This window comes from Myotis yumanensis, unplaced genomic scaffold, assembly GCF_028538775.1.
Source record: "Myotis yumanensis isolate MYYU_CA2020_CCGP unplaced genomic scaffold, mMyoYum1.0.hap1 SCAF_1, whole genome shotgun sequence".
In the NCBI taxonomy this organism is placed as follows: Eukaryota; Metazoa; Chordata; class Mammalia; order Chiroptera; family Vespertilionidae; genus Myotis; species Myotis yumanensis.
The window spans coordinates 6,734,743-6,748,007 of NW_027223752.1; the positions used below are offsets into that span (position 1 = coordinate 6,734,743).

Sequence of the window (13,265 nt, forward strand, 5' to 3'; positions counted from 1 at the left end):
CTAGTGAGTCATTTAGGATTGCTGTTTCTTTGCTGAGTTTTTGTCTAGCGGATTTATCCAGTGATGTCAGTGGTGTATTAAAGTCCCCTACTATGATTGTATTGTTGTCGATCTCTCCCCTGATTTCTTCCAGAAGTTTTCTTATGTATGTGGGTGCTCCTGCATTGGGTGCATATATGTTTACCAGGGTTATATCTTCTTGTTGTATTGATCCCTTTAGTATTATGAAGTGGCCTTCCTTATCTCTGGTTATGGCCTTCACTTTGAGATGTACTTTGTCAGATATAAGTATTGCTACCCCAGCTTTCTTTTCCTTTCCATTTGCGTGAAAGATATTTTTCCATCCCTTCACTTTCAGTCTGTGTGAGTCCCTTCTAATGAGGTGGGTCTCTTGTAGACAGCAGATGTATGGGTCATGTTTTTTTATCCATTCAGCCACTCGATGTCTTTTGGTTGGAGCATTTAGTCCATTTACATTTAAAGTTATTATTGAAAGGTATTTGTTTGTAGCCATTTCTTTTTGTGTGTGTGTGTGTGGCTGTTTTCTTTCTGAGCTTGATATTTCTTCTTTTTACACCAGTCCCTTTAGCATTTCTTGCATGGCTGGCTTGGTGGTGATAAACTCCCTTAGCCCTTTTTTGTCTGTGAAGCTTCTTATTTCCCCTTCAATTTTGAATGATAGCCTTGCTGGATAGAGTATTCTTGGATTCAGTCCTTTGCTTTGCATCACTTTGTAGATTTCCGTCCATTCTTTTCTGGCCTGATGTGTTTCTGTTGAGAAATCATTTGATAATCTAATGGGAGATCCCTTGTATGTTACTTTCCGTCTCTCTCTTGCAGCCTGTAAGATTCTCTCTTTATCCTGAACATTTGCCATGGTAATTATGATGTGTCTTGGTGTGGGTCTTTTCGGGTTCACCTTGTTTGGGACTCTCTGGGCTTGTGTGACTTTTTTCTTCCCCACCTCAGGGAAGTTTTCTGATATTATTTCTTCGAATAGGTTTTCTAATCCATGTTCATCTTTCTGTTGTTCTGGCACCCCTATTATTCGTATGTTGTTTCGTTTCATGTTGTCCCAAAGCTCCCTTAGGCTCTCCTCCTGTCTTTTAATTTTTTTCTCCATTTGCCGTACAGTTTGAGTGTGTTTTGCTTCCTTGTCTTCTAATTCACTAATTCGGTCCTCTGCTTCTCCCAGTCTACTGTTGATACTTTCAATGGAGTTTTTTATTGAAGCTATGTCACTCTTCATTTCTTCTTGGGACTTACTTAAGTTGTTGATTTTTTCATCTGTTTCTTCTAGCTTCTTGCATAAGTAGTTGAGTTTTTCATCTGTTTCTTCTTGCTTCTTGAACATGTGGTGCATGTACTCTAGGAACCTTATTCTGAATTCTTTTTCCGTCATGTTGCATATCTCTGTCTCACTTAGCTGCTTTTCTGGCGAGTCCTCCTTTTCTTTCCTTTGGGGGTTTCTTTGCCTACCCATGTTTGATCTCGCTGACATATGTAGATGTTGAGGTGTTCAGTGGCTGCTCCCTGGGTGGCAGGGGCTCCTTGGGTTGTGGTTGCTGCTCAGACGGTTGCGGTAGCAGCTGCTTTCCAGTTGGCAGCAGCTCCTCTGGTGGGTGTTGTTCACAGCTGTGTTGGCTCTTCTGGCTGGTGGGGGGAGGCTTCACGTACAGTTGCTGTTCCACAGACAGAGGGTGTGGTGATCAGGAGGCTGTGGTGATCAGGAGGCTGCGGTGATCAGGGGGCTGCTGTTGCTTGGATCTGCTGCGTTGATTTAAAGGCACAAGATACAACAGAGCAAGGCACAACGTACCAGGCACTGAACACAAGTATATTCACAATATTAATAACTCCAAATAAAGGTGACCACCCGAATTAAGAGAATTAGGGGATAAGGGAGAAAGAAGAGAAGAAGATAAAAGAGAGAACAGAAAAGAAAAATAAGAAAAAAAACAAACAAAAAAGGAGTGCAAAAATAGAATTGGGAAAAAAGAGGGGGGAAAAAAAGAGAGCGAAAAAAGAGAATGAAGTAGAAGTGGGGAAGAGACTCCCCGTATGAGGAGCAAACTCCAATAGAACTGCCACTAATCTCAACAAATTCCAGCAACAGATCCCTGGAGATGAATGCAAACTACAAACCACCAATAATATCCAGAGGGGTAAGGGAAAACAGAAGCACAAAAATAACTGGGGTGGGGTGGGGGAGGGAAGGGAAAAACCAGCAGAAAAAAAAAAGAAAAAGAAAAAGAAAAAGAAAAACAACCTCACAACCAGTCCTAAAAAAGAAGAAAAAACACAAAACAAAACAAACAAACAAATTAAAAAAAAAAAAAAAAAAAAAAAAAAGCCCAATATATTCGACAATCAAGAAAACAATAGAAAGATAAGAGAGAAAAAAAATGGTTGGAAAGTGAAGAAGGATAAAGAATAGGTGTATAAGGATTTAGAGCAGTAGATTGGAAGTAGGATATATAAGTAGGGTGGAATTAGACAGGGGGTAAAAAGAGGGAATTGGGAAAGTCTGGACCAAAGTCTTACCCTTAAATAGGGTAAGAGAAACAGGACACCAAAAGGGGAAAAGTAAGGAAGAGGGTTTTAGCAAAGAGGTGGAATTGAGATAGGGAAAATTAATGCTAAAGGAACGATGAAAATAGAATGGAGAACACTAATCCCAAAAGAAAATAAAGAGAAAATAAAATGGCACTTCAAAAAATGGCAAAATGGTAGGAGCAACAATACTGGTCAAAAACAAAAATGTGGTAATTGAAAGGGTAAAATCAGGTGATGGAAAAAGAAGAAAAAGAGAAAAAAAAAATTGGTTTCTTAGTAAAAAGGTGAAAAAATTAAAAAGAAAAAGAAAAAGAAAAAATTTGCAGTAGTGATGGTCCTTCGGCTCTTCCACTCTTCAGCCTGGTTCGCCTTAGTCCTGCCAGGTATTTAGGAGAGTGTTGAATCTGCCTGCATTACACTGTTCCTCCGTGTTGCAAATCACAGTCCTGATTTTAAAGCAGGCCGTATTTGTGATCCAGTCTGCCTTAATTTGTATTCCCCTAAGAGTCAGTTTGTGGCTCAACCTCTGGGTGGCAGTGTTTTTGGGTTGGCCTCTGAGGCTATACAGCTTCTCTATCCTTTTTTAATCCTTACCCTGCTCTGTGTTGTTGGTGGGACTCGACCATGGCTCTTTCCCTCCCCACGGGCACTTAGTGCCTGGCCAGGGGCTGCCTGTGAGGCCTGCGCAGAATTCTAAGTAAAGTGCCGAGGGGGCACCTGTCTTCAGCTGGCAAGACAAAGGGGGGATGCCTGGGCAGATGGCATCTGAGTGGGCCATTGACTTCCTTAAGTACAAACATGTTCCCCCAAAGACTGAGCCAAATGTGAGAGTGCCCTAAAAATGCCAGGCAATGTCAGTGAGCATGCCGTCACCCACATAGCGTGGCAGGGAGGGCGCTGGGCGGTGAGGAGAGACCTGTGGTTAGTATTATCATGGCATAAAAGGGCAGTGGGAATGGCTTCTTGAGAACATGAAATAATTTATTAGGTTTCTAAAAGGATATGCTCTTTATAAAAAAAAATTTGGAAAAGAGCAAAAAAGTTAAAACAACAACATTAATAATCTATATATATAAAAGCCTAAGTGAACAGCCACCCAGCTGACCATTTGACCATCCGACTGGTAGCTATGACGTGCACTGACCACCAGGGGGCAGATGCTCAATGCAGGAGCGGAAACCACAGGCATGGAAACATGGAACAGACTGATGAATCCCAGAGGGAAGAAGGGTGGGGGGAGGGTGGGAAGAGATTAACCAAAGATCTTATATGCATACTAGAGGCCCAGTGCATGGATTTGTGCACTGGTGGGGTCCCTCGGCCTGGCCTGCAGGCCTCTAGTAATAATAATAATAATAATAATAATAATAAAAAATCTGTGCACCAGGCCTCTAGTAATTATAATAATCTTATATAATAAAAGTGTAATATGCAAATTGACCCTAACAGCAGAATGACTGGTCACTATGATGCAGGGAGCAGGCCTAAGCCATCAGTTGGACATCCCCTGAGGGCTCCTGGGCTGCTAGAGGGATGTCTGACTGCCAGCTTAGGCCTGATCCCCCTGGGGAGTGGGCCTAAACTGGCAGGTGGACATCACCTGAGGGCTTCCGGACTGCAAGACGGTGCAGGCTGGGCTGAGGGACCCCCTCTCAGTGCACAAATTTTCATGCACCGGGCCTCTAGTAATAATAATAAATCTGTCCATGGTGGCCCCACCCTTCCAGAGACAGTTCGTGGTTAACTACTGAATTTCATCATGTATTTTGCCACGACATCACCCCATGTTGTTGTAACCTCTTCTCAAATCCACTTTTTAGAAATGTCATGGTAAAGTACACATATATAACATAAAATAGACTGTTTTGACTGTTTTTAAAAAAATATATTTTATTGATTTTTTACAGAGAGGAAGGGAGAGGGATAGAGAGTCAGAAACATCGATGAGAGAGAAACATTGATCAGCTGCCTCCTGCATGCCCCCCACTGGGGATGTGCCCGCAACCATGCCCCTGACCGGAATTGAACCTGGGACCGTTCAGTCCATAGGCCGACGCTCTATCCACTGAGCCAAACTGGTCAGGGCCATTTTAACTGTTTTAACTGTACAGCTCAGGGGCCTTAAGTGGATTCACATTGCCACGTACCCATCCCTCCACCATCCCCAGAACCTTCCCATCTTCCCAAAAGGAGACTCTGCCCCCATCACACAAGAACTCCCACCTCCTCTTCCCAAGCTCTGGTGGCCGCCATTCTACCTTCTGCCTAGCACCCGAGTTCTCCAGGTACCGCATGGATGGGGGGGCCATGCACTGTTTGTCCCTTGTGACCGGCTGTTTCACTCAAGATCCTGCCCTCGAGGTGCGTCCACGTGGGAGCAGGTGTCAGGACGTCCTTCCTTCTTACGGCTGAGTCCTCTTCCACTGTGTGGCTGGGCCATTCTCGTGGAGGCATCTGTGGACGTGAGGTTGCCTCCGCCTTTTGGCTGCGGTGAATAATGCTGCTGCAAACATGAGTGCTCAGAGATTTATTTGTACTTTCAGTTCCCCTGGGCGCACACCCGGAGGTGGGATTGCGGGGTCAGATGCTGATTCCATGCTCATTTTTGAGGAACTGCCCTACCATTTTCCACCATTGACCTTCCCACCCACCAGGGTTCCGGCTTCTCCAATCCGCCACCTTGTTCTCCTCTGTCGTTGACAACAGCCCTCCCAGTGGATATGGGGGGGGCCCATACCCACTCCTAGTGCCGCATGTTCTCCTAACAGGCGCGCCCGCAGGCTTCCTCGCCAGGTCCCTGCACCGCCCATTCCGCTGTCTCCCTGGGCTGAGGGGCGCCTGTGTGCGAAGCCCTCGCTCGGGGTGCGTTGATTTCCTGCAGCCGGTTCCCAGCAGCGAACACAGAGGGTGAACGTTGTAAAGAGCCTTGGACACGGCTCCCATTGCTTGGGCTCCTTGGTCTGGACATGGCAGTTCCGGGATGTCTTAAACAATGGGGGGGGGGGCAGTGTTCACGGTGGGGCACCCCAACCTCTCTCTGCAGGCTTCCTTTTACCCCCCCTCCCCCTTCTTAAAACTCTGTCCTTGGAGAGGAACTTGTCTTTGACCCCACAGGCTGCAGGCCGAGGTGGACGAGGTCATCGGCTCTAAGCGGCACCTGGACTACGAGGACCTGGGGAGGCTGCAGTACCTGTCCCAGGTGTGGGGGGCGGGGCGGGCGGGCGCTTCAGGGCAGATGCGGGGGACTCGTGGGTTTAGGCCTGCAGCCGCCCTAACCCATTAGAATGGGGTTCTCTGACCTCGCTGCTCATGGGAGCCCCTGGGAGACTAAAATAGCCCCACGCCAGGCTGCCCCGGACCAAGGACACCACGGTCGCTGGGGGCGGCCCCGGGCAGCCGCGTGGGCAGGCTTCGCAGGTAACGCCAGGATGCAGCCGAGGTCAGAAACAGCGTGCCCTGAGTGGAGCTGGGTTTGCACCCCCCGACTCGGCCGGAGATCCACAGGCCCGAGCTTCCACTGGGAGCAGGCCCAGCGCCCCTCCCCTGGGAGACAGAGCAGAGCAGGGGGCCTCGCCTGGGCTGTGGGGACTCAGGATGGAGGGACCCCAGTGCAGAGGGAGGTCTGGCTCCCGGTCCGAGCTCTGCTGCTATGGCTTTGCCAAACCCCCTTCTCCTTCTGGGCCTCAGTTTCTCCTTCGGTCGAATGAGGGTGGAACACAAAGGTGAAGTTCACTCTGCAGGGGTCCGGGACCCAGTCCTGGACTCAGGGGCACAGTCAGTGCCGGGAGTGGGAGCAGAGATGGGGCTGGGCTGTGTCCCCTGGGGTCTCCCCTTCCTCTCACTTCCTCTGCGTGTGGCTCTGCAGGTCCTCAAAGAGTCGCTGAGGCTGTACCCGCCTGCGTGGGGCACCTTTCGCCTGCTGGAGGAGGAGACCTTGATTGACGGGGTCAGAGTCCCCGGCAACACCCCGCTCCTGGTGCGTGGGGGCCCTGCCTGCCTGCCTGCCCCGCAGTGGCTGATGTGGGCGCCCTTCTGAGGTGGGGGCGGGGGGTCCGTGGCCCCGTTCTCCTCATTGGCTTCCCTGTGTGTTCTCATCCGGGTCTCACTGTAACCCCGTGAGGTCTTTCTCTCCCCTTCACTCTGTCCTGTTTAGATTACAGGGGTGCCCCCACTGGACAGGGTGCCCCACTCCCAGCTGAGGGCCCTGAGGCACAGAGAGGTGATTCGTCTTGTGTAAGAAAGAAACCCTTCCCTATCCTGAGCTCAGCACACTCACTGACATCGCCTTCTAAGTTCATTTATTTATTTACTAGCCTCACCTGAGGACATTTTCTCAGTACTTTTTAGAGCGAGTGGGAGAGAGAGGGAAAGACAGCTAGAAATATCGATGTGAGAGAAATGCATTGATTGGTTGCCTCCAGGGCCCGGGCCAGGGAGGAGCCTGCAACCGAGGTACATGCCCTTGACCAGAATCGAACCCGGGACCCTTCAGTCTGCAGGCCAACGCTCTGTCCACTGAGCCAAACCGGCCAGGGCTGTCTTCTAAGTTTACATTTTTCTTTTGAAAGTGAGGTTCTTGTCTACGTGGACTTGACCCTGTGTATGGTGTGAGGTAGGGAGGCCTATTCGTCAGCTGGGGTTGCCATAACACAGTGCCACCACCAGGGGCTCACACAGCAGAAATGTACTGTCTCGCAGGTCAGGAGGCTGGAAGTCGGAGAGCAAGGTGCCGGTAGGGGTAGGGCTCTAAGCCCGTCTCCTTGTCTTGCGGGTGGCCTCACACGGCCTCTTCTCTCTCTCTCTCTCTCTCTCTCTCTCTCTCTTTCTGTGTGTGTGTGTCCTCGTCTCCTCTTCCTATAAGGACACCAGTCGCATTAGATTAGGGCCCACCCTAATGACCTCAGAGCAACTTTGTTACCTCGTCTAAGACCTATCTCCAAACACAGTCACTTTCTGAGGTCAGGACTTCAGGATATGAATTTTAGGGGGACACACCTCAGCCCATAATAGGACCCAGTTTTGTTTTTATCTGTTTTTTATGGAGAATCCCCGGAATCCAGCCCTATGCACCGAGCACCCCTTCCCCAGGGCTCGGCCACATCTTCTCAGCACATATCAAAGCTTCATCCCTGTGCGTGCGCATGTGTGTGTGTGTGTGTGTGTGTGTGTGTGTGTGTGTGTTTCTTCTGTTCATCTGCCTTAGTGCACCAACAACCCTGCCTTAGTGACCATCTCTTTGGAAGGCCTTCTCATCTTGCAGGCCAGGGCCCCGTGGCTGGCTCTCAATCCAGGGACGCAGCCCTGTGGGCCTTAGTAGGCAGACGTGCCCAGTTGGGTCACCTCAGGGGAGACCCCAGATTCCCGGGCCTCAGTGCCACCTTGTTAGATGGGTTGGTGGCCACAGTTTACTGACAAGAGTCGACAGGATAACATACAGCACTTGTTCGGCCAAAACCCCTGGCACGGAGTCAGCGCCCTTTGCTGCCTGAGACCCCTCCCTGCCTGACGCCCCCCCTCACTTTTCAGAGCTCAGTCCCAGGCCCGTCTCCATCCTTGAGACAGAGCCAGGGCGGAGCGGCTGAGGGAGACACTGTGCAGGATCAAGAGGCAGGGGCTGGCACCCGGGCCGGTTGCGGGGGCACGCCTGGCCCCTGGGGGCAGGGCTCGGAGCATCGGGGTGATCAGGCGGCTCTGCGAGGGCAGGTGGAAGGCTGGGGGCCTGCAGCTCCCACCCCAGGCAAGCCTGGTGTTGAACAGAATGGCTCTCAGGACGGGGAGAGAGATGGCCTCGCAGCAGACCTGAGTTTGAGTCTCAGTTTGGCCATTTACTGGTCAGGTGGCTTCAGGCAAATCATGGACCTCTCTGAGCCTCAGTTTCCTCATCTGTAAAATAGGGGCCAGAGTCACGCTCCACGGGTGGGCCAGGCGTGGGACGACACAGCACACCAGGTGGTGGTCGGGGCACGTTGGCCACCCCCTTTCTTCCTCTTAGAGACTTCCCAGGGGCCAGTGCGGTCCCACAATGGCCCAGATGGGTGGGTGGGGAGATGGGTGTGTGTGTGGAGGGATGGATGGGTGGAGTAGAGCAGGAGTGGGGGCTTGCGAGACTACTCGGCTCCAAACCACCCCACTGGGTGGCCGCAGCAGGTGGGGGAGGTGCGAGGGTTCTGATTCTTGGAGCCAGAGACAAGCGTAGCCTCTGCCTGGCAGTTCAGCACGTACGTCATGGGCCGGATGGACACGTACTTTGAGGACCCGCTGACCTTCAACCCGGATCGCTTCGGCCCCAAAGCACCCAAGTGAGTCTCCCTGTGAGCCGTCCATGAGGGGGGCCTGGTGGGACAAGGACGGTCCTGGGGCCTCTGGTCTGAGCTGCCAGTGCCCACCGAGCCCATGTAGCCTTCCAGATCCACATGAGGGAGCTGTCACCCCCACCGTGCCCCCTCTTACAGGGAGGAAATCACAGCTCAGAGAGCTCAGCCCGAGGGTGCACAGCCCCTAAGTGGCAGAGCTGGGATTTGAGCCCAGCTCAGGCTGGTTCTAAAGCCCATATTATAACCAGTCCTGACACTGGGAAGCCCCGGGGCAAGTGACTGCACCTCCCTTGGCCTTGATGTTCCTATCTGAGAAATGGGAACACCGCTGGCTCCCTCTGGGGGAGTGAATAGGCGAAAGGGCTGAAGCAATGCTGGGGCCAGGCTCCAGGGACAGACCCCCTGAGTCCAGACCCAGGCTGCCCAGAGCTGGACGTGTGGCCGGCCCGAAGATAAGTGACATGGGGCCTCGGGCGGGCTGCTCTGCCCCTCTGAGCCTCAGTTCCTCCATCTGTGAAGTGGGGATAATGACGGCTCCTCCGGAAGGCTCAGAGGAGGATGCGTGAGAAAATGCCGAGCGAGCGCAGCGAAGGCAGCTGCTGTGTTCAGTGTGTGCCAACCCCAGTCCGCCCATCTCGGGCACCGTCTCCTGACGCCTCTCTCCCCACAGGCCGCGGTTCACCTACTTCCCCTTCTCGCTGGGCCCCCGCTCCTGCATCGGGCAGCAGTTTGCTCAGGTAGGAGCCAGGGCTGCGGAGGGACTGCAGGGGTAGGGTCTTGATCTGGGCCAGGACGCAGTCGGAGCCCTGCCCCGCCCGGGCTGCCCTGGCCGGGGGCTGGGCCCCAGTGTCCATGGCCTTTGTGCTCACTGACTCCCACTCTCCCCCACCCCCGCATACGCAGATGGAGGTGAAGGTGGTGATGGCCAAGCTGCTGCAGAGGCTGGAGTTCCGGCTGGTGCCCGGGCAGCGGTTCGGGGTGCAGGAACAGGCCACACTCAAGCCACTGGACCCCGTGCTCTGCACCCTGCAGCCCCGGGGCTGGCAGCCCGCGCCCCCCGCCCCCGCCCTGCTGAGGCACCTGGGGCAGAATCGGACTCCTTGGGCAGGGGCCGCACCCACCCTCCTCTGCAACCCACTGCCACCCAGCCTGCTCCCTGTCCTCTTCCTCGGGGGGCCTCCACCCCGGCTCCCAGAGGGCCTTCTCCCAACCACCTCCTGCTTCACGCCCCTCAGAGCTCCCTGTCTGCTGCTAATCCACTGCCCTTCCTGGACCAGCCCCTGCCTAACTCCCAGCTGCCTCCCAAATGTGCCATCGTTCCCCCCCACCCCCCCCGCCCAATCCCATTCTGCACAGGCCACTCCCTCTGCCAGACACCCTAACTCTTGCTTACTCCCTAAAACCCTCCTCAGGTGTCACCTCCTCCAGGAAGCCCTCCCTGCCACCCCCGGCCGGGCCAGGGGCCCCTCCTCTGTGCTTCCTTGGTCACCTGTGCTACCTCTAACACCACACTGACCACTGTTTCGTGAGTGCCCTTTGAAGTGACCAACCACCCTTTCAGGCTGTGAGCGCCTCAAGCGCGGGGTCTGTGTGTGATTCGTCTCTGAGGTCCCCATGCCCACCGAGGGCCTGGCACAGAGTCGATGCTCAATAAATATGTGTTGACTGCATGAATGACCGGCCAGACCAGGCCAGGGTGCTCTGCCCTCAGTTTGCTCATCTGTAAAGTGGGGGTGATGTTGAGGCCGGTCTCTCTAAGGCAGCGGTTCTCAACCTGTGTGTCGTGACCCCTTTGGCAGTCGAACGACCCTTTCACAGGGGTCGCCTAAGACCATCCTGCATATCAGATATTTACATTATGATTCATAACAGTAGCAACATTATAGTTATGAAGTAGCAATGAAAATAATTTTATGCTTGGGTCACAACATGAGGAACTGCATTTAAAGGGCCAGAAGGTTGAAAACCACTGCTCTAAGGGCTGGCACTGCTCTGGAAGTTGCCCCTGGAGAGGCCCAGACACCGTGCCCTCAGGACAAAACTGTCCAGGTTACTGGGAAGACCTCATGTTAGCAGACACCTACCCTTGTTACATCCAAGGCCATGCCCCTGAGAGTGGCATGAGGCTGGGATTATAGGCAGGGTTTGGAGAGCTTGATGTGAGAGGGCTGGGGGTGGGGGCTGGGGGCCGGGGCCAGTGCAGTCTGGTTTACGCCCAACCAGACCACTGGCTCAGAGGCTGGACCCCCGGTCCTCCCAGAGAATTGATGGAGCCAAGCACCTGGGTGCCTGACCTCACCTCTCTGACACCTTTTTCACCTGCTGCCACAACGCTGCCCCTCCCAGCCTGGTCAGAGGAGGCTGGCGCGGGCCAGACCCAGGTGGTGGGACTGCCGCCCTCGCAATGGTGGGGGGTGAAGAAGCTGCCCGCCTCCCAGGGCCCCCGGGAGGCCAGGGGCAGTTAAATTGACCAGCCAAGGAAGAAGGCTCTCTTTCAGCCCCGTCCCTCCAACAACTGGGAGTATATCATTGTGCAAACACAACCAAATGCCCTCGCCCCTGCCTGGGCACCGGCCCAGAGGTGCCCCCACACGAGGCAGGGAGTGGATCTGGGCGGCCTTGCCGGCCCCTGGCTCCGCCGTCCTTGCTGAGTCTTGAGCAGCAGCTCCGAGGACCTCCCATGTCGCAGATGCGGACGCAGGCTCAGGGAGGCAGCGACCTGCCCAGTGCAGCACGGTGCCCTGTACTGGGTGGAGCTGGGACCCCACCCGGGCTGGCGTGGTTTCAGCTGAGCCTCTGGGCACGGGGTCTGGCCTCTGGAGGGCCAGCAGGCACTCGGCTGGCCCTTATCAAGCTTCTCCCCACCCTCTCTGTTTCCAGTTCCCTGCCTGTGAGTCCAGAACCTTCCGTGGCTCTGAGACTGGTATCCTGGGCTCCGCCTCCAGCTGCATGGCCAAACCCGGCCCTTGCTTGAAGCAGCCCCTTCTCAGGGCCGCCCGAACGCTGCCTCCTCAGCCCTCAGCCCGTCACTGCGCCCGGAGCCTGACCCCCACCCCTGCCCGCTGCAGGCACTCTCTAACGTTCACCAGCCCCTACTGTTCCCCCAGCAGTCCCCCAGCAGCCCCACACACAAACTCCATGCCCCCCACCACACTCCCTCCACACACAGGCCCCAGCACCCCACACCAGGCCCCCAGCACCAGCCACCCCACTCCCTGCCTCTGCCTCCTCTCATGGCTGGGCCTGGCCCCCACAGGACAGCACTGTCCACCTAAAGCGTCCACAGGCCACAGCCTCAGCCTTCCGGGCACACGACCTGGAGGTGTCTGGAGAGGTCTGCAGGGGTCAAATTGCCTTTACCATCCGCTGACTCAGAAGATATCCGTCTATTGCTAAGCCTGAACCTTTGCATCGCTGTTTCTTCAAATCCTTTAGAGTCTGGCCCATTTCACAGATGAGAAAGTCAAGGCCACGGCACACAGACAGACCATAGAGGACTCAGACCCTTGGCCCTTTGCGTCCCGTGGCCTCCCACCAGCTCGACAAGCCGGGTCACGGCTTGCCTCTGAGTGTTGGAAACCCAGGGCTGGATGTGAGGTGTGTTCAACACCCGCCCTCCCCGCCTCCCCGCCCCCGCCAGGTCTGCTGTTATTTTCTGTAGGTCAGGGCACTCATCCTGACCCTCCTGAGTCACTCCCTCTTACAAAAAACGGGCTTTCTGTGAGCAGAATGTGGTTCTCAGACCTGGCTGCATAGACAGTCACCTGGACCAGCTGGATTAGTCTGTGCAGTGGGGGCTGGAAACTTCTCTTTTAAGCAGCCTCCTCCCCTCCCCCCCCCCCCCCCCCCCCCCGCCCCGGAGACCCCAATGTGCAGAGGGCAGGTGCCAAACTGGGGCCAGGCAAGATGGTTGGGATAAAGACCAAGGCCCTGCAGCTGGGCCTCCTGGGGTCCAATCCTACCCCATCTGTCTCTGGTTATGGGGCTGGGGCCTCAGTTTCCCCATCTGTAAGGGAGGCCAAATAATAGGACCCACATCCTAGGGTTGGTGGGAGGATTAAGAGCGTTCTGTGTGGGTCATGCTTAGCGCAGAGCTTGTCAGCATCAATGGCAGCTGTATCCCTGTCGCCTTCAAGGAAGGATTCCCAGGGTGGCCAGGCCATGCAGTTCCCAATACAGCCACACGGTGGCGCCGCGCCGCAGAGCTCGGTTTGTGCGTCCATTGCAGGCCAAATGGGCGGTACTGCCCACCCGCAGGAGGGCCCAGGGAGGGCCCGAGGCTAAGCAAGCTCAGTCTCCTGGAGGCTGGGTCATGGCGAGAGGGTGCAAACCCCACCTGGTCCAGGCGCAGGTGGTATGAGGTATCCACTGACCGCTGGGGTGAGGATGGGGAGG

General features: G+C 54.5%; 1 protein-coding gene across 1 annotated transcript in view; it reads left to right on the forward strand.

Moving 5' to 3' along the window:
- Positions 1–10,544, forward strand: part of CYP46A1 (cytochrome P450 family 46 subfamily A member 1) — a 31,785-nt gene extending 21,241 nt beyond the window's left edge. The window contains exons 11-15 of the mRNA XM_070403034.1: positions 5,671–5,755; positions 6,422–6,532; positions 8,767–8,855; positions 9,541–9,607; positions 9,774–10,544. Of these exons, the coding sequence (XP_070259135.1) occupies positions 5,671–5,755; positions 6,422–6,532; positions 8,767–8,855; positions 9,541–9,607; positions 9,774–10,385 (964 nt within the window). The 3' untranslated portion in view covers positions 10,386–10,544. The remainder of the gene's footprint in view (positions 1–5,670; positions 5,756–6,421; positions 6,533–8,766; positions 8,856–9,540; positions 9,608–9,773) is intronic.
- Positions 10,545–13,265: the final 2,721 nt, after the last annotated feature.